Genomic DNA, 19,710 nt, shown 5'->3' with positions numbered 1-19,710 from the left:
AAGATCAAAGTTCTTTGATCTTTGAGCACAAACTAGAGGCAGCTGCTAAATCACGGGGTGCACCCACGGTCCCCGTGGCTGCGGAGAAACAGATTCCACTGGAGCCCTAATCACACACAACAGTCGCGTATGAGCACCAAACAAGTTATTAATAAGGAGCAGATGAAGCAGCAGTCCTGCTGCCATCCCTCCAGCTCCCCCGAGGGTCACCGCGCGGGCCGGGAGGCTGCCTTCAGAGTTTCGGCGATACCCGCCCCTCTATCCCGGCCAGGACGGATCTGCGGGAGCCTTCCAGCAGTTTCTTCCCTATGTCCCTCCTCTGCCCCCTTTCCAACCTTGTTTCCCCCCTCCCCCCGCTCCGGGAAGGATCCAGGGCAGGAAGCTGATTGGTCGCAGCCAGGAGAGGGAACCCAAAACACCACTAAGTAGAGATGCTGAGAGCAAGCAGTGCCCAAAGACCCTCGGCGGGACCATGGTCTGCAGTCCGAGGAACCGTTCCTCGAGTGGAGGATTCCCCAAGCTCAAGTATTCAGATTCCACTGGGGGCTCTCTCCGCAATCCTCCCGAGACCCCTAGCCCCTGGAAGGAGGGCTATTTACAATTTATGGTTAGCGACCATCCTTCCCCGCCTCCCTTTCTTCGTAAATACATTCATTCGCACCAAGGACACAGAGACCCTGTCTAAACCTGAAAGGGAAGCAGCCGCCAGCTCTTCAAAGAGCAGCGAGGGAGGCGAGGGAACGCCTCGGATCTTCCCCCAGGCCGGCCCAGACCCGAGCCCAGGGAGATCCTCCGTCGCTGCCCCGTCTAACACTGGAGGAACAGGGGGAGCTCCCGGTCCCCTCCCTGGCATGCAATCTCCGGGCTACTGCTTGGAGTGAGGGCGAGGGGTCTCAGGCCCCAGCCTGCACCGTCCTGCTCTCGGGAGGTGAGTCCTGCAGCGGCCGGACCCAGGGACAAACTTTCCCGGCGGGCCGGTCGGCGCGAGCGCGGCGGCGCCGCTTACCGTGTGCACAGAGCAGGGCGCCAAGCAGCAGCGCGCCCCACGGCCGCCTCATGGTGCCGCGACCGCCGCCGGCGCTCCCTGCCGGCCGGGGTCCCGCCGGCTTCCGCGGGACGGCGCGGAGGAGGGAGTCGGCGGAGGGTACCCGAGGGGAAGCGTCCCGGTCCACGGCGGCGGGCAAGCCCCGCAAGTAGCCCTCCGGCCGCTGCTGCCTCCAGTGCTGTCGGAGCCGAAGCCGCCGCGCCAGGGGACCGGGAGAGGGTGTCCCGGGCCAGGCCGCCCCGCCCCCCGAGCCGCAGCCCCCGCCACCGCCACCGCGCCTGGTCCCGCCCCCAGCGCCGGCCCGGCCCCTTCCCGCCCTCGGCCCCCGCCCCCCTGTCCCCGGACCCCACCCGCCGGCGCCTCTAGCACTGGCCCAGCTCCTCTTCAGGCCGCCCCCACATTCCTAAACCTCGAGAGAGCCCCCCCTCACTGTCCCCATTATTACTGCTCGAAAGTCCTTAACTTAAAGTATTAGCCTAGCTGCAGCCCTCGGATCCCGCTTACTCAAGCTCTGTGCCAGAGAGGTGCACCCGGACTGACCCAAGTCGCCTGGACGTGACCCCGGCCCCCCTACCGGCCTAAGTCCAGACTTCATTGATGTCTCAGAATACGCAAGGCTTGGCTAATGCATAATCCTCTCGGTCTTTATGGACATCAAACAAGGGACATCAGGGGGCCTGGAGTGCTGTATCTTAACTAGCATTCTCAATGTCAAAATTCCTTTTCTGAGATTTTCTTCTTGCTCCACCACGCCTCCCCCACCCCCGTCTAGGCAGCGTTGTTCAAGGGCTAAGTAATTCCACGACCTCCCCTTTTCATTTACTCATTTCCTGAGGTGGTTGTCTGGGTCCTGCGGCCCCAGCTCAGACGTCCAGAATTGGCCCAGACATAGTTCCTCCTTGCTGTCTTTGTAAATTAGCGTAGTTAGCCTCTTCACCTTCCTTGACTTTCTGATCCTGGCAAGGAAGGAAGAGGGGTAAGGAAGTAAGTGCTTACTTGCATTTGCACTCCCCCAGAGACCTCAGCTTCCTCTCAGCTTCAGTTTGTAGGGCCTTCTAGAAATATTTAACTTTTGGGTTACTACATAAAGTTATAAATTCCTCTCTTGTCTTAGCTTAGTGGCCTATGCCTCACCCCAGTACATATTAATAAAAATGGATTAATTCTGTTACTGCCTTCCATTTTCTAGGTGGAATCTTGTCTTGCTACTTTTGTCCAAGTCCCTATCTTCCTCAGGGTCCGGTGTACCATTTTTCCCTCCAAGCTGGTATGCTAACAGTTCCCGGCTTTTGGATCTTCTGCGATTTTGTTAAACCACTTTCCTTTCACCAGTAAACAGAGCCAGGAAGACCCAAATGCCCCATGTTAGCTGAGGGGAAAGTAATTTGGCGTAGTGCAAAGAGGATATTAGGAGATTTCTCCAATGGATTGGTTGCCATTTCATCCTTGCTTGTTTGCAATTTTTCAAAGGCTTTCACTTCAGATTACCATCTTTGACCAAAGCTAACATTAACTTTGCGACAGCAACAACAACAACAAAAAATGTGGCGTTAATTCCTTCTTAGCCAGTACTTCTCTACAGTTTTTCCTGAAATGTGGTTGAACTAACATCACCATGGTAACTAATACCTAGGCGTTTTCTGCGTGTGTAGTTCTTCTTGCTGACTGAAGGCGGCAGTGGAGTCAGGTCAGGTTTACATGATCTTACTGCTAGGAATGACAGTCAACCTTTAAGGCCTATGTCATCTTAGCCTAAAATCCAAGGAGGAAAAAGTGAAAAAGTAGGGGCTAATTCTCAATACCTCTCCCCACAACATTTTTGATGCAGTCTTCATTGGTCTCAGGGTTTCAATGTATGTTGCTTAGGAAGACTTGCTTTCCAACCCATTGAAGAAGACCTTATGATTCTGGAAACCATATTTTTTCCACATGAAAACTAAGGACATGTGGTATAATGGATACATTTGTCCCCCAAAATCCAGGACAGGCGGTCACCATACTTTCAATGTAAGGGGGTTAAGAATTTATAAACAGTTTCCACTCTGTATTCAAAGGACAGGTTCCTTTCCAAAGTGATTTGTGTTGTTTTTCTGGGATTGAGCAGGAAGAGGGAGGCGGGCTGTCGCTGTCTGACTCAGGCTCAAGAGACTGCATTTTCTGTGTGCATCCCAAGGCTTCCTCCTCCATAATTCCGCACAGTTCTGGTGCACAGAGCCATCCCAGGCTGCTGTGAGTCACTGGGAATATCAATGGGTAGAAATGAACTTCATGCATAGTCCCTGGCTGGGTGACCCCCTAGGGTGAGTTAAGTCTTGGCTGTCAGAAACTGCTCTTGTGCCAGGAGTGCTAAGCCATATTTATTTTTACCAGGCCTCTCAGACTTTCTTGCTTGGAGTGAGAGATCCTGAAAAGCATGCCAGAATGGGCTGTTTGTCTCCCTTTTATTGTCCTCTGGGACATGCCCCTAGAAGAGTTGTGGGGGATTGCCAATTCCAGAGGGGTCTCAGGGGCATTGGTTTCCTCAGAAACATCACCCCTTTCCTTCATCCTTCTAGGACAGACCAGGGGACTGAATTTCCAAGATCACAACATTGCCCTGAATTAGACCATCACTAAATGGCCTTTTCAAAGGAAACACAGGGGGTGATATGGAAACAAGATTGAAATGGGCACTGTTTTGATGCAGTTGGGTTGGTAGAATCCTCTTATAACCTAAGCATCATTCAACAGCCTGAACTTCTAAAATGTAATTCTTCTAAGAGAGTAAAAGTCTTGATTTTTCACACTTTAAAACAGTGGTTCTCAATCAGGAGTGATTTTGTAGACATGGGGCCGTACATGGAAACATTTTTGGGAGTAGGTATTACTGGCAAATAATGAGTAGAAGCCAAGGATGCTGCTAAACATCTTACAATAAGCAGGACTTCATTCTGCACAACAAGGAACTCTCCAGCCCCAAATGTATATAGTGATGAGACTGAGAGACCCTGATTTTAAAGGTTAAGAATATGAATCTGCAAAGAGTTGCTCCATCTTATCTCTAGAATCACTTTCTTGTGTGAATGGGGGGAAGGAGTTATTAAAGCTATAGAATGGAAAACAAGAGAAAGCACAGCTAAAGGAGCTAAAAGTCCTATACCTATCTGCCTAGGGATGCCTATTTTCAGCATTAGCTCAACTTAGTAAGAGTAAGTATTTATTATGGGTGTGTTATGTACCAAGCACTGTAGAAGCAGTGGTAAACAGATATATTGGGTTCCCGGAACTTACAGTGTGATGGTGGGGGAGGCTACAAGTATACAGAGGCATTAAAAGAATGATCTTACGAATGAATTGAAAGCCACAAAGATAGGGGCGTTCACGGAAAAGTACAGTGCTCTATGAAAGGAGAGACTTGATTTAGATTTGGAGGTTCAAGGAAAGCCTGTCAGAGGCACTAACACTTAAGCTGAGTAAGATTCATCAGGCTAAGAGTGGATGGGGCAGGTCTTCTAGGCAGAGGGAACAGTATGTACAAAGGCCCCAAGACAGGAAAGAGCTGGTAGGATTTATAGGAAAACATCATTAACTTTAACAATAGGTATGCTTTTATCTAGGTTCAGGGGGCTATTACTGGAGACCTGAATTTTAAAAAAAGAAGAAGAAAGTAGAAGGAAATACTCTGATTTGCATTTCTGTGCTTTCTTTAATTGCATGCCACCATTTCTAGTACCAACACTTTTCAGGCTCCAGCTCAGCAGTAGCATTGCAGTTAGGATCTGGGTATCATGGCTGATTCACTTCCCTGGCCTAACTTGGGCACACCCTGAAAAGCACATTTTTTATCTCCTGAAAGCTTGATAGTCACACACCTGGCACATGTAAGTAGAGCCTTTGCAGCAAACATCTCAATACATCTTGCTTATTTCAGCAGCAAAGATAAATTTAGAATAGTGGATAAGCAAATGGATCAAGGAATAAATACTCATTTAGTAACAAACATGAATCAAACCTCTTATGTAAAGGATCTGTTTTCACACTTGCCCCTTTATAATAATTTACCTTCTCCACAGAAGCCGCAGTGACTTCCTAAAAAACAAATCAAATCATAGCATTACTGGGCTTAAAACCTTCCAAAGGCTTCCTATGGCCCTTGGAATGAGATCTGTACTTCTCATGTGCCCTTCAAAGTCTTCCATGAGCTGGCCTCTGCCTACTTCTTTACCCACTTTTCCCCTTACTCATTCTCTGGCCCTGCTGTCTTTCTTTCAGCTCTGCAACATGCTGTCATTTCTGTCTTACAACTTTTGCGCAAGCTGTCTCCTCTACTTAGAATGCTGTTTCCCCAGACTCTTCCATGGCTGGTTTCAGCTCAATGTCACAGCCTCAGAACTTACCACCTTACATTTGTCTTGTTCTCATTCACTGCCTTTATCTTATTTTACTTAAGAGATTGGATAAGTTTTCATGGAGGTGGTGGCATTTTGTCTAGGTCTAATAGGATGTGGAAGAGTTTACTAGGCAGAAAATGTGAGAGAAATACATTCTAGGTGGAGAGAACTGCTCATGCCCAAGCAAAAGGATGTGAAAGAGCTCAGTATGTTTGGAAATAGCAAGTAAGAAGGTACGGCTAGGGCATTAAGTGTGTAGGGAAGAGTGAATGGCAGAGTGGCTGGAAAAGTAGGTTAGGACCAGACTGTGAAGGGATGTACACGTCTGCATGTTAAGGAATTTTGCTTCATCTTAGTAATGGTGAGTTAGCAATGCTTTTAAAGTAAGGAAGTAACATGGTCAAATTTGAATTTTAGAACAATAAACTCTTGTAACAATGTAGTGGATGGCTTGGGGGAGAAAAAATAGACACATAGACTGCAGCTTTTTGTCCTAAGAGTCTGAAATTTGGGAACTTCCAGTTCAGATCCTAAGTTTATTTAATGATTCCTAATATATTTCGTTTCATCCTTCTGAACTAGTTCTCTTAGCCTCTCTACATGCAGCATTGCCTCTACACCTTTTGTTGAGTTAGTTGCTTTTTTCTTTGGTCTTTCTTAAGATATGGTGATCTGTCACACAGAGGATTTACGTGTAGGAAGGAGATGCAAATGCTTTCTCATCGATTTTTAATCTCCTTCTCAGTGATGCCTTGCCTTTTGCTGGCCTTTTTATTTAATGAATTTGTTTCATGAATTGGTTCTTATGAGGCAACCTTAAGTCCTATGGATTGGATGACTTTTATTTTCTAGATTTTTCATCTGGGTGGTGGGGGCGGGGGCCGGGGGAGTCTATTTAACAGGCATTTATTCTGTCAGGCGCTGTGCATTGTCCTAGAAATTTAAAGATGAAGACTCTGCCCTCCAGAAAATCACAGTCTAGTAGGAGAAATCAAATAGTTTTTTTTTAAATAACATAAATGTTTATCAAGGAGTATATTCCAGGACAGAAGAAGGCACAGCTACTTGTTATGGGATACCAAAAAGGGTCAGAAAATGGTCCTCCCTTTTAAACTCTCTGAAAGTGTAATTCCCAACTCTTTTTTGCAGCATTTGAAAATATAAAATAATAAGAAGTTACAAGTCTGTAATTGTCTTTGAGCTCCTGTTCAATTTAAGCCATATCCTCTTAACTACTTTCTCATAATGCATTAGTTATTCTTAACTGCCCAAGAGTTTGTGAACATTTCTTTTTCTTTGCAGATTCTCCCACAGCTCTGGTCTGTTGACCTGTGGCAGTCCAAAATGATTTGTCTGCAAATAGCATTTTTAACTAAACATGTAAATCTCAGACAGTGGCATTACACTTAGTTTCTGCTTTGCTCTTATGGAACATAAGTCTTTTAAGACGAGCCTAGTAGCTCAGCATGAATTTCATGACCTGCATTTCTTAGTAGCTACTTCGCCTTCAGCATCTTTCTGCTTGATGAGTTGATAAAAGCTTGTCCTAGTTTCTTGAACCTGTTTTGTAGCAATAATTCCGACTGCATTTTTTCTTCCCTTGTTGTTTTTTTTTTTTGAGGTTTAAAACTATTTAGTACATTTATGTTTGCTTTTCTAGTTTTCAATTCCAGGGAGGATTTTCTTCCCTATGAATCTCTCTAGGTCCTCTGCAGAGCCAGCAATGTCTATTAATTTTCTCTTTATAATTAGGAATTATAATCTGATAAGTGGATATCTCACCATATCCTCTCTCGTGGGTATTTTTCCTATTGTGTTGAGTTTGATGTTTCCATTCCTTAAACTGTAGTACTTGACTGTCACATCTCATTGCCCTTTCTCTGTTTTGATAAATTTCATATCATTTGCTTATTTTCAGGATTGGGAAGTTGATTTATGATTTACTGGTTTACCTGGATGATTATTTGTTTAGGTAAAGTTTTTAGAAGTATGTAATGATAATTTAGGAACCTGAAAAACCCGAGTAAACTGAAGGCTGGAATTGAATGTTTTTTTCCTTAACATTTAACAGGGTCAGAGAAATGCACTTGACTTGAACAATTCTTGTGTAGTTCCTCTTTTCTTAAGACCCGATATTGTGTATCTTTCACTGAAAAACTTCCTCTGCCACTGACGTGTTGCCAAAATCTATTCATGTAATGTGTGGCAGAAGAGAAATCTAAAAGTGATGGCTCCTTCTTGGGAAAAACAAACACTGTCTGTGAAAGTCATCACTTCTGCTTAAAAAGCTTTTTAAAGATTTTCAAGCCACTCATTTATTGTTTGTTTGGTTTCAGGTTATAATGTATGCCTATTATAGAAAAATTTAACAATATAGAAAAGTATGAAGAAGAAAAATATAAACAGTAATTCTACTACCAATAAAAGGCTACCTACTATTTTTGTGCAACCCTAAATTTTCTTGAAACCTGCCTAGCAACCACCTGCCCCTTTCTAAGTCTTCCTCCTCAATGGACTGTTTAGGACATTAAGAGTGGAAGACTGACTTTAAATATAAGGGTCCTTAGGATTTTTATGGAAGGGATGGAGTTGTAGGAAAAACCTACAAATTGCTCCAGAGATGACATCTTGTTCTTATTTAGCTTTCTTTGAGTCATTAACAGTCAGGCGCCACTGGTGCTGAAACTTATCATTATTATAACCGCAAATGGGTTAATGCCCAAACAAAGCTATATTCTTGGGGCTGCTTCCCAGCTCCACCACACAGACCCCAACAGCAGCACCCTCCAAGTCCCAAGATAACGCTCCACAAATAAGAGGATGTCAAATGTTCAGCCTGCACTCAGAATTCTCTTTTTTTATCTGGAAACTTCCAGTTGCTGGCAGGGCAGAGCAAAAGGAAAAATAAATAAATAAAAACCAAGCCAACAAACCCTTTAAAAAGAGGCTGTGTGGTTTAGTGGTCAGACCACTAGCCTGGAGGTTGGGATCGCTGAAATCCAGTTCCAGCTCTCCCACTGACTGTCTGGATGATGCTACACAAGTCATTTTCCTGACATGTCCCTCAGTTTCCCTACTTAGAAAAGGGAGAAGTGCACTAGAAAGTTTTTGCAAGGACAAATGAAATGATCTGGAAATATCTTCAGGTTGCTCGGAAACAAAATGAAATTATAATCCTTAATAATTAGCATTCTATATACTTTATTAATAATATAATAAAAAGCCACAGGTGAAAGTTATGAATCTCCCATACCTTGAGGTACATGGGGTGGGAAGAGGCAGGGGTGGAGGCGAGGGTGGAGGAAGAAGGCAGATATTTTTATCAGATTTGCAGATTCACATCAAATACCAAATTAGTAAATTTATTACTTCAAGGTAATAAATGCTGCTCTGAGTTTGGCTCTGTCCCTTTATCCTTACCGCAGCCAAACTCAGAGTGACTCACAGGAGCCTAGAAATGAGACGCATATACAATTTTAAGGGAAAGGGAGAATTAGGAGGTTTGAAGCTTCTGCTGGAGGAGGCTAAGAATAGATCACTCAGAACACAAAGAGAAGAACCTCCTCTTTCCTTTTCCTCCCAGTGTAGGTGGTCCACTGGTTTCCCAATCATTCCTTTGATAGAATGATTTTTGTTTTCTTTCTTTCTTTCCACAAAACCTCACCTTGTGTTGGGGAGAATTAACTAAAAAAGTGAAGACAGAGTGGCTTTTTCTACTAGGTTTGAACTGTGGCAAGTGCCACACACCACTAACCTGTGTTGGGAGTGGAGAGGAGCAAAAAGAGAAATATGCAGGTATCTGGGAAGTCAAAAACCAATTAATGCTCTCCCCTCTTAAAGGAAAAGAGAGCAATTAGGCATATGAGGGGAAAACCCCAATAGGTGTTCTTGTTTGTGCATCCTGTCCCCCCAAGAAGTGAAGTGTCTCAGTAAGAAAAACAAAAAAACAAAAACAAAAACAAAAACACTTGAGAAGGGTACCAAAGAGCAAAGGATAAGAGTTGAAGGAGGGGCTATAAAGGTGGAGGAATTTTAGGGGAAATGTCAATGATATCATAGAGGACTTCATGAATACCTTACGGATGCCCAGCCTTGTCCTAGGCAGAAAAGACGCATCCCCGATCTCAAGGAGCAGTCAAGGTATACGCATTAGAAAGCACTTTGTAATAATTTAAGACAGACAGTAAATAATAAAGAGATAAAAATAGGTAACGGGATATTAAATGTTTATGGGAATTTAAGGGTGGGAGCAATTATTGTGAATTAAGGTAACAGTTGTAAAAGCAGGAATAATTATGAAATTCAGAAATTGCGGATATATATTGAGGGCTGGCAATAATTTTTCGACACCGGGAAATATGATAGTTTCTGCATCTCAAACTCCTCTAAAACCAACTCCTCAAGAAAGGGAGTCCAAAGAAACTACGACCACTTCCGCTACCGGAACTAGTGCGGCCAGCTTGGCGTTGCGATACGGAGGCTCTTTGCGTGACACCCGCTCTGCCTCCCGCCTTTCCTCCCGCCTCGTGGGTGCCATGGCAACGGCGGGAGCCAGAGACCTGGCTTCCGGAAGCCAGAGAGCTGGCGCTCTGGAGCTACCCCGGTCAAAGGATGCTGAGTCCAGAGCGCCTAGCCCTACCGGACTACGAGTATCTGGGTAGGCGCTTCCTTCAGCTTCGGGGAAGGAAAGAAGTGCAGACGAATTAGGCCAGGGTCTGGGGAGGAGGCGGGGGTAGGGTCTGAGTGGGAATGGGTAGGGTGGGCTAGGGAGGGGCGGGGAGCGGGGAGCGGTACAGGGCCTGAACGTGTGAGGCCCAGCGAGGAGGAGAACAGTATCTGGGAGTAAAGAATGTCTAAATTGTACAGGGTAGTGCTCAAGCAATGTGGATTGTGCTCAAAGTGAAATAGGTTGGAGTTGAGAATTGGGGGCCCTCTGGGGGTATTATTAATATGCTGCTAGTGGAGTGACCCTGGAACCTTGAAGTGCCACATCAGTCGTTCTGTGAGCAATCATTGAACCGTTATAGCAGCAGCTAACATTTTTGAGCGTTTCTTTTACAAGAGACACTATGCTAACTAAGCATTTTGCATGGATTCTTTATTGAATCTTCACAACAGCCCTAGGAGGAAACTCTGTTTTTCTTCCATTTTGCAGACAGAGAAACTGAGGCTGAAGAGGTAACTTGCACAAATAAGGCCACACAGCTAGAAAATTGTAGAGCTAGGATCAGAACTTAATCTGTCCACTCCTGAGCCTGATCTTTTTACCACTTTGGCTGTGGCTGTATTACTTTATACACACTGTAGCACCTTCAGCGTGTAAAGCATTTACTGAATGAAAAAAAGGACATTTACATATACATGTAGGTATACACACACATTTAAAAAATTAATAGACTTTTTTTATAGCAATTTTAAGTTTATAGTAAATCAAGCAGATATTATAGAGTGCTCCCATATACTCTCTCTCCCTCCCACTCAGAGTTCCCCCTGCTATTAACATCTTGTTGAGGGGAAGTATAGCTCAGTGGTAGAGTGCGTGCTTAGCATGTCTGAGGTCCTGGGTTCAATCCCCAGTACTGCCAATAAAACAAAGAAACCTAATTACCTTCCCCTCCAAAAAACAAACAAACAAAAAAACCATCTTGTTACAATTGATAAACCAATATTGATATATTATTATTAAATGAAATCCACAGTTTACATTAGGGTTCACTCTTTGTGTTGTAGTTTTATGGGTTTTGACAAACGCATAATGTCATGTATACACCATTATAGTGGCATGCAGAATAGTTTCACTGCCCTAAAAATCCTTTGTGCTCTATCTGTTCATCCTTCCCCTTGTTCCCCAACCATTGACAACCACTGATCTTTTTACCGTCTCTCAAGTTTTACTTTTCCAGAATGTCATATAGTTGGAGTCATACAGCATGTAACCTTTTCAGACTGGCTTTTTTTCACTAAGAAATACGCGTTTAAGGCCCCTTCATATCTTTTCCTGGCTCGATAGCTCATTTCTTTTTATCACTGAATAATATTCAATTGTATGGATGTATGCTACACATATTTTTAAATCTGCAAGACTTTTAATAGATTAAACCAGTGCCATAACAGTGGAAAGCCTCTATGCACTTTTTTTTTTAATGAAAAACAGTTCTAGTTTAAATTTCTGAATTAGTAATATGGAAACTAGATTACAAAATATAAAGAAGTTTACAGTGAGAAGTCTCCTCCAACCCATTTCCCTCCATCTGCCAGTTTCCATCCACCCTCAGCCTCCTACTAGTAACCACTATTACTGATTTCCTGTGTATCCTTCCAGAGTTTAGTTTATTATGTATATAAGGGAGAATACACTTTTCATTTACTATACCTCAGAGTGATTTCTGTATCAGTAGAGAGCTTTCTCATTCTTTTAAAAAAATTTTAGCAACATAAATAATAAATATGGTATTTAAATAATTTATTTGACCAGTTATTCATTGGTAGACATGTTGTTTTTAGCCTTTTGCTATTACTGAAAATACCCCACTGAATAACCTGCAATTTTGTTCCATCACTAGTATAGCAGCAAGGATGAATTCCACAAAGGGAGATTGGTGGGTCAGTGTATATGCATTTTAAATATTGATAGATATTGCCAAATTGTCTTTCACAGAGGTTGTACCAATTTACACTGCCACCACCAAGGTAAGTAAATGCCTGTTTCCGCATAATCTTTCCAACAAACAATATCAAACTCAAACCATCAGATATTTTCTACCTGTAAGTGACAAATAGCCCCAGGGTAGATTTAATGTGCATTTCTTTTATGAAGTTGAGCATCTTTTCACCAAGTTTAAAGGCTATTTGGTTTTTGAAAGGTGTATAGAGAGAGAGAGAGGAGAGGGAGGGAGAGAGAGATTAATTGACAACATTTATTAATCAGCCAAAATATCATAATTATATCACAGATAATTTGGCATCCAATGAATAATAATAGTGTCTAACAATGCCTAGACTTTTGCTAAGGATTTTATGTATTTTGTTTACCCAGTACTAATGAATCTATGAAGTTTTGAAAAGCTTAGTCCATTGTTCAGTTCCTTGAATGTTTGCCTTTTTGACATATTTAAGTTATATGCTTCGAAGGCTTGACATATTTAATATACTGATGCTTTGGTGAGTAGAAGTTGGTGGTTCCTCCGTAAGTGGCTTTTTCAGTAAGGCTAATCCAGTGGCAATGTTGAAAACGAATCTATAAACAGAATCAGAGTTTCGGATTGATTGAAAAAGCTTTAGTGTCTAGCCGTTTACCAAATTTTTGAACTCTGGACAAATTGCTTCATCAGATTCTGTTGCACATTTAAGTGTCTTAACTTTCTGTCCCAGTCACTGTCTGGACATTCATACTGCCCTAAGCAGGGTCGTACTGCTCACTGGCTTCCTCATGGTTCGTCAAACCACACAACTCTGCTGAAATGCCTTTGTCTTTGGTTGAGAACAACCCTACCCACCACAGTTTGGTCTCTTTTAGAAGAATGTTGTTACTGTTTTGAAGCATTCACCTTCAATTTAATGACCACTGAAAATCACCCCATATAGATTAATGAAATTTTTTTTTGCAGGGGGAGGTCATTAGTAGTTTAATGAAGTATTTTCTGATTTGAAAACTTAAACACCTGTGGAGGTTTTCTGGCTTTTCTTTTCTTTTTCCTTTCTTCTCTTTCCCTCCTCCCCTTCCCTCCCTCCCCCCTTCTTCTTTTTATCAAATTATAGTCACTGACATGTGTAGACCTAGCGAAGAAAGTACATATAGAAAAAAGAAAATTTCAGACACAGGAAAGCTGTAGGTATTCAGTGCAACAGAAAAGTGAAAGCTCAATATCCCTTGGTAAGTATCTCTGGAGACCTCTTTTTAGTATTATGGTATAAATTGCAGGGATACCTATTCAGTGAATATCTGCAGATTTCCCTTTCTACCTGCTAGCCAGGGCTTATATTTGCCTTTTTGACCACTAGTGAAAAAAACAATCTTTCATCTTGTTGGGTAAACTGATCCATTCCCCACTGACTTTGTGGATTAGGAACCTGTAATCATGGCCTGGAATGGTTTGGGATCTTAAGATCATCATTACAGAATCAGCTGAATGATGTTCATGCCTTCAGTCATCAGAATGGAGTGATAGAAACTGTGTTAATGCCCAGGCCTGAATAGAGAGAGTCTGGTAAGGAGATGAAATAAATACAGAGCCCTTGAACAGTTTCCAGTCTTATGAAAGCTACTTATGGGAAGCTTCTCCCAGAGGCTGAGGTGTGTCTGTGTGTCTGGTTGGGTGTGGAGAGCTCTCCAGAGCCGAAGGGCAGCCTGTTCTGGTCCCAGGTTTGCAAAACACACCACCTACATGCTGACCTGAGTATAAGCATGAGGGTGTGAGGTTTATTATTTTACCCCACCTAATATGGTGAGGTGCATGCTTTCTCATGCTCCAATTTGCCTCTTCTGTTTCTATGGAAACTGCTTATTCTCACTAAGGTTGGTAGTGGATTGGCATAATAGATAACTCTAGGAAATCGGAGTCTTCTTTGGAGACTGTACTTTTAGAGGAATCACAGTAAACTGGATAGTTATTTTTAAGCTATAGTTTTTGAGCACTTCATATATACCTAGCACTGTGCCTTCACGCATTGAATCTTCACAGCCACTGTATAAGGTAGGTATTATTATTAGTCCTATTTAGTAGTTATTAATAGTATCTCCTCATTTTATAAATAAAGAAACTGAGGCTTAGAAAGGATAATTGATTTGTGCAAAGCCACATAGGTGATGATGCATAGCAAAGAAGGGATTCAAACCCAGGTTTATCAGATTCCATTCTTGTTTTTCCCTCTCTACCAAGGAGATAAAAATAAACCAAAACATCTGCTGCCCACAAAGGGCAGTGAATTTTGCTTCCCTTTTAAGAATGGAGCTCTTAAACGGTTCATTAGTTGCAAATAAGTTTCCTGAGACCAGGAATTATATCTCACTCATCATTGTATATCTGCCTTTCACAATATAGGCATGTATACATATATATGTGTTAAACTGAATATGGATAATCTGACTTCAGAGTACCCCAATGTGAGCCGCTAACAACAATAACTAAGACTTATTAAGCACTTACTATGTACCAGGTAACATTTTAAGTGCTTTACATATATTAATGCACATGAAAATAATTTCAGTTTTTATCTCCATTTCACATATGAGGAAATTGCAGCGCAAAAGTGTTAAATTACTAGTTAGTAAGTCCTGGAGGCAGGATTCTAATCCAGCAGCCTGACTCCAGAGTCCACATTGTTAAACTCCATGCTATGAATACCCCGAGCAGCTCCAAAAATGAGGCTCCAACGATTGTGTAGACCTGCATGCAAAAGTTACATGGATTTTGCAGTAAGTACAGGTGACTCCAGGGGCTTAATTTAACATTTCTACCAGGAGGGGGCATCCTAGGAGCCAGGATGAATTAGGGAATAGTAAAATTCCAGTTCTCTCTTGCCACTGGACTCATCTCTCAAAGGCAGGCAGCAAGGAAGATACCTTCTAAAAAGAAGCCACTTAGGAGAGTTTTAATGACAATAATCTTTGTACTTTGGGTAGCTGTGTGACCTTGAATAAGTTACTTAACCTCTCTGTGCTTTAGTTTCCTTATCTGCAAAATGTGGATAATAATAGAACTTACCCTGTACATGTAAGCAATACATTTTAGAGCAATGCCTGGCTGCTACACTGTACCTACATTATGAAAAGAGGATATACAAAGATGAGTAAGATATCTTTCCTTTTAGGGCACCTGGGTAGGTACTCAATAAAGATTAGCTGGTATTATTATTGCTATGCTTTTATAAAAATATATAATATGTCTGTGGCAGCCATGAAATTGTGCCTCTCAGATCTCCTACGGGGATGGGAAAGGAGGGGAACTGCCTCCCAACCCCAGCTCTCAATCCAACAGCTTGTTCACGCTGAGGTCACACTTCCCATAGGCTGCTCCCAGCAGATGACTGGGTGGAGAGACCCACTTTTATGAGAAATGTGACTTCTCTGGTGGTGACTTTGGCTTGAGGACTCCCACTGTACTGCACTCTAATACTCTCAGTCTCTGTCTCTTCTTTACAAGGGTCAAACCTGCATTGTGGTCTGTCAGCTCTCCCAGCCTCTTCCAGCTCCCTCTCCATTTCCCCTCTGGGCTTTTCCCCCAGTATATCTCTTGCATGTCTGATCCTGTCCTGTTGTCTGCTTCTCAGAGAACCTGGACTAAGACAACATCTAACAGTCACTGTTACAGTCCCTTCAGTCATGAGGTTAAGAGAGTTTCTTCAAGCCTTAGCAAAGGTTCTAACATGTGACTCTATGCTGGAGATTCTTAAGTGTTACTAATCCTTTTTTTTTTTTTTTTTTTTTTGCACTTGCTGATATCATAGAACATGATATTTACTTGTCTTACGGCCAGACAGAGTTTCTTTTTCTGCTTTTGGATGAATCCTGATAAGCAAACTTATTTTTGTTTGAATATAATTAGTGAACCTTCCAAACCCAACCCTGTGCTAGGGAACATTGCTATTTACAAGTTAACAGAAATACTCTTAGGACTTTAGAGTGCTTGGGTTGTTTCAGAAAGGAGAAGAAATAATATTATGGATGTTACACTGACCTCCTAAATCTTTGGAAACTAGGTTTATAATGTATAAAACTGGTCCCTTAAATAGTAATTCACAATATCATCTTTCCTTTATTTTTCCTCCCTTTTCCTTCCTTTCTTTTCTTCCTAGTTGTTCTTTTCTTTCTTCCTTCCTGAATACCTTCTCTCTATAAAGCAAAGCATGAATTTAAAGTGTCCCTCTGTATAGGAACTTATGCCATAGATGGGAGATGGGACATACTGATAAATGATTGTAACACCAAATGACCATGTAGTAAGTGCCGTTTCAGAGTGGGTGAACTGTATGTATGCAGGTATCTTAGTGCTTTCCCAGTTTGGTCAGCAGTTTATTACACTGTCACTGCTGGTCATGGCAGGGGCAGAGCAGTTCCCTAGGTGGCCCAGTTCTGGGATGTGCCTTTGGGAGTTGTTCCTGGAGGTTCAGCCTAGACTCTGTTTCTTTCACCTTTCCAAGGATTCTATAAGCTACTTAATAAATGTGATCAGTATCTTTTTGTTGGAGGATAAGAGTGGGTGCATTCTAAGGCATGTTGTTTGTTGACCCTCACCCACCCCCATTTCTCCAGGATAACTGATTATGGATGAAGTCAGTGTCATTCTTGGGTTTAAAAATAGTTCTGTAAATTTTTTAACTTGCTTATTATTTATGTATTCAAGTAATCTTAAAATCTTTCCTCCAAATGCTGTCCAAAAGTTGGGAATCACTTGTATTTGTTTTAAATACCACATTTGGTAAATGAGTAAGTTTAGGAAGCTGAATAGGTAATTAAAGTTTTAAAAAGTGGTAATAGTAGATCAGGAGAGACTAGTGATCCATTAGCTTATCTCTAGTTCATCATCCTGTTTATGTCTTTCTTAACACTTACCACAATTATCTTGCCTATCTATTTGCATATTGTTATGGTCTGTTTCTTACTAAAATGTAAGCTGTAAGGGCAGACTTATTCTCTCAGTATTTCCAAAATCTAGCACAGTGCTTGGCCCAAGTTAAGTGCTCAGTTGTTAAATGAATAGTCTGCTTTAAGTAACAGAATGATTTTTTTTTTCAAATAGGAGAAAGGAATCCAGTTCAACAAGTAGTTACTGAATTCCTACTGTGTGAGAGACACTAGGCTTTTTTCCCCCTCCTTCCATTGACAAATAAAGGATGACTGATTAAAATTGTTCCTCCGAATGCTGTCCAAAAGTTGAGGATCACTATTATTTGCAGAAGTACAACGTTTGCTAAATGAGTAAATTTAGTTTCTTGGTTGATACCATATTTTCTTTGTTTTGGTTACACAACAGTAAGATTTAATCCATTTTTAAAATGGTATTTTATGAAGGAAGGAAATTTTATACAATTTTGGGGCATCTCCTTGAGATCCTGTCTTCATTTGAGCAGAGTAGTATGCTTTGATTAAGACTGGAATTACCCTTGTCAACTGATCCCTGGGTCCTCTGTGTTGGGATGCCCTTGAACTACTTCCCTACGGGCCTTAGGAAATAGCTCAGTCTATGATAGGAATTTCAAGTCAAAACACATTTCTCTGAGCAGAATTTTAATGATTTATCAAAGAGAGGAGGGATTTTCCCAGACACATCTGAACTTCCCAAATTACTGATCCCATTAGCTATGTTTTCTTTTAAGCACCTTTCTTTAAACAAAGTAATTACTGCTGAAATCATCCAATGTATTTTTCATAAAAGCTTTTGACTAAGTTTTGTTTGATTAGCAGGAACCCAGTAAAAGTAAATATTGTTTGAGAAGGCACTTTCAGAGCCCTTTCTTTTTCTTCCTTGAATTAGCTTTTTAAAAGTGCTGTTCTTTGGAGAGAGTAAGAGCCTTTTTCCAGCTGTCCTATTGTGTAGCTCAAGGTCTTGTTAATACTATTATCTGGCCTGGAGATTACAGGTAATTGTGATAAAACACAAGCTTTGGTTTCTATAATCTTGGACAGAAATCTGTTTGTGCCCAGTCCTTCATACAGGTGTTTGTTAAATTCAGACTTCTCTCACCTGGGATGGCCTCTCTGGCCCCCTGTAAGCAGAGGTATCTGGCAGGGGTAGGGCTGCATTAGAGGCCTTGCCTTTTTTTTTTTTAATCATGTGGCAGAACTCCAGTGACCAACTTACATACAACATGTGCGCTAAATGGGAAAATTATATATTTTAAAACAGGCATGCTTGAAACAATAACACTTTTGAATGTGAAATGTACCAAAAGGCCACATGTCTCTGGCTTTGCTTGTCAAATGGAGAGGCTGCCAGAACGACTCGGCTCCATGGTTCTCATGCCCTAAAGTCCTGCAAATTGACACATAAGTAGGCAACACACAAAGAAGCTCAGCCCTTGAGAAAGTGAGTTAGGGCGCTTGGGCTGGCCTCCTCTCTGTGCAGAGTTCTTTCCAGCTTCGTTTCTTCTGTCCTATCTTAGTTTTTCAGAAAGGAGAGATTAAATGTGTCTGGTATTTCAGCATGTTAACTGCACTGGCAACATGAGGCTAGCACTCAGGCCACTGTTCAGCCTGTCATATGGAAGGAGTTGCCTTTCAGGGGAGATTATAATTGTGTATGTAGCCACACAAATGCACATTCTGCCTGGAGGAAAATGCACAGAAGAGGAGGCCTTATGCTGCCACTCAGGTCTCTTTGTGGAGGCTGCATAAGAAGCCCTTACATGGCACAGTCAACTCTTTTGGGCTTAATGAGTCATCTTTTTGTGTGATGCCTACTTCAAAAAAAAAGGGGGGGGGGGCGGGGGTTGGGGAAGAAGAAGAAACACACTCTTCCCCAAGTGAGTTGCTTTTATTGGCCCTGAAGCTTTGTTGAAGAGTTTTGTACATTCCTGATGACATCATTTACAATACTAGTGCACAGACAGTAAACAAAAAAATAACTTAGCTTTCAGGCATTTAGGCAAAACTTAAATAGTCCAGTTTAGAGAAATGATAATAAGCTTTATAAACAGCAAGCACATGAGCTTGAACAGCAAGCATAACCCCAGTCTTTTTTGGAATGTGAGGTGTTGAAAGATGGCTGTAGAGAAAACTAGAAGCTTGACACTTTTGAATCATGTGCAGCTCAGACTTGAGTCCATGGTCTAGTATTAATCCCAAGCAGTATGTTGTAGTTAATGGGTAAATACACACTACCATGTAAGTCATTAAGCTCCTTAAGCCATAGCATTTTACATATAAGAAAAGAAAATATTACCACCTACCTCACAGGAATGTTAGAAGATTGAGAAGATAAACATGTCGAGCTCTTTATAAGAGAAGTGTTTTGTAAATAGAAAATACCATTATTTTTCTCCTTGATCAAATTTCCCCAACACATGGAGTTGATAAAAGCTACCGCACAGGAGGTTGAGAGGATGAATTAATTAATATATGTCAAGTATCTTAATGTAAACTATTTAATGAGACCTAAAATTGATTGTCTTTCTTGGTAGTCTGCAAACCTCCAAACCTGATACTTGTGCACATAATTAACTTATAAAGTCTTACATATGCCATCAGTCATTTGCCTTATCTTCAAGGGCTGGCACGGTAGAGGATAGTGAAAATACAGGTAGAAGAAAATAGGTTAGGTCTCCAGGAAGAATGGCCCTGCCTTTTTTCTCTTCAAG

General features: G+C 41.9%; 2 protein-coding genes across 2 annotated transcripts in view; one reads left to right on the top strand and one right to left on the bottom strand.

The window, feature by feature from the left end:
- LRP4 (LDL receptor related protein 4) overlaps positions 1 to 1,236 on the bottom strand; it is a 47,048-nt gene extending 45,812 nt beyond the window's left edge. The window contains exon 1 of the mRNA XM_031459623.2: positions 1,007 to 1,236. Within this exon, the coding sequence (XP_031315483.1) occupies positions 1,007 to 1,058 (52 nt within the window). The 5' untranslated portion in view covers positions 1,059 to 1,236. The remainder of the gene's footprint in view (positions 1 to 1,006) is intronic.
- An 8,693-nt stretch (positions 1,237 to 9,929) lies between these two features.
- The window catches only part of CSTPP1 (centriolar satellite-associated tubulin polyglutamylase complex regulator 1), a 159,200-nt gene continuing 149,419 nt past the window's right edge, over positions 9,930 to 19,710 (top strand). The window contains exon 1 of the mRNA XM_011000659.3: positions 9,930 to 10,072. Within this exon, the coding sequence (XP_010998961.1) occupies positions 10,027 to 10,072 (46 nt within the window). The 5' untranslated portion in view covers positions 9,930 to 10,026. The remainder of the gene's footprint in view (positions 10,073 to 19,710) is intronic.

This window comes from Camelus dromedarius, chromosome 12 (genome assembly GCF_036321535.1).
Source record: "Camelus dromedarius isolate mCamDro1 chromosome 12, mCamDro1.pat, whole genome shotgun sequence".
Lineage (NCBI taxonomy): Eukaryota > Metazoa > Chordata > Mammalia > Artiodactyla > Camelidae > Camelus > Camelus dromedarius.
This window is presented reverse-complemented; position numbering and strand designations above follow the sequence as displayed.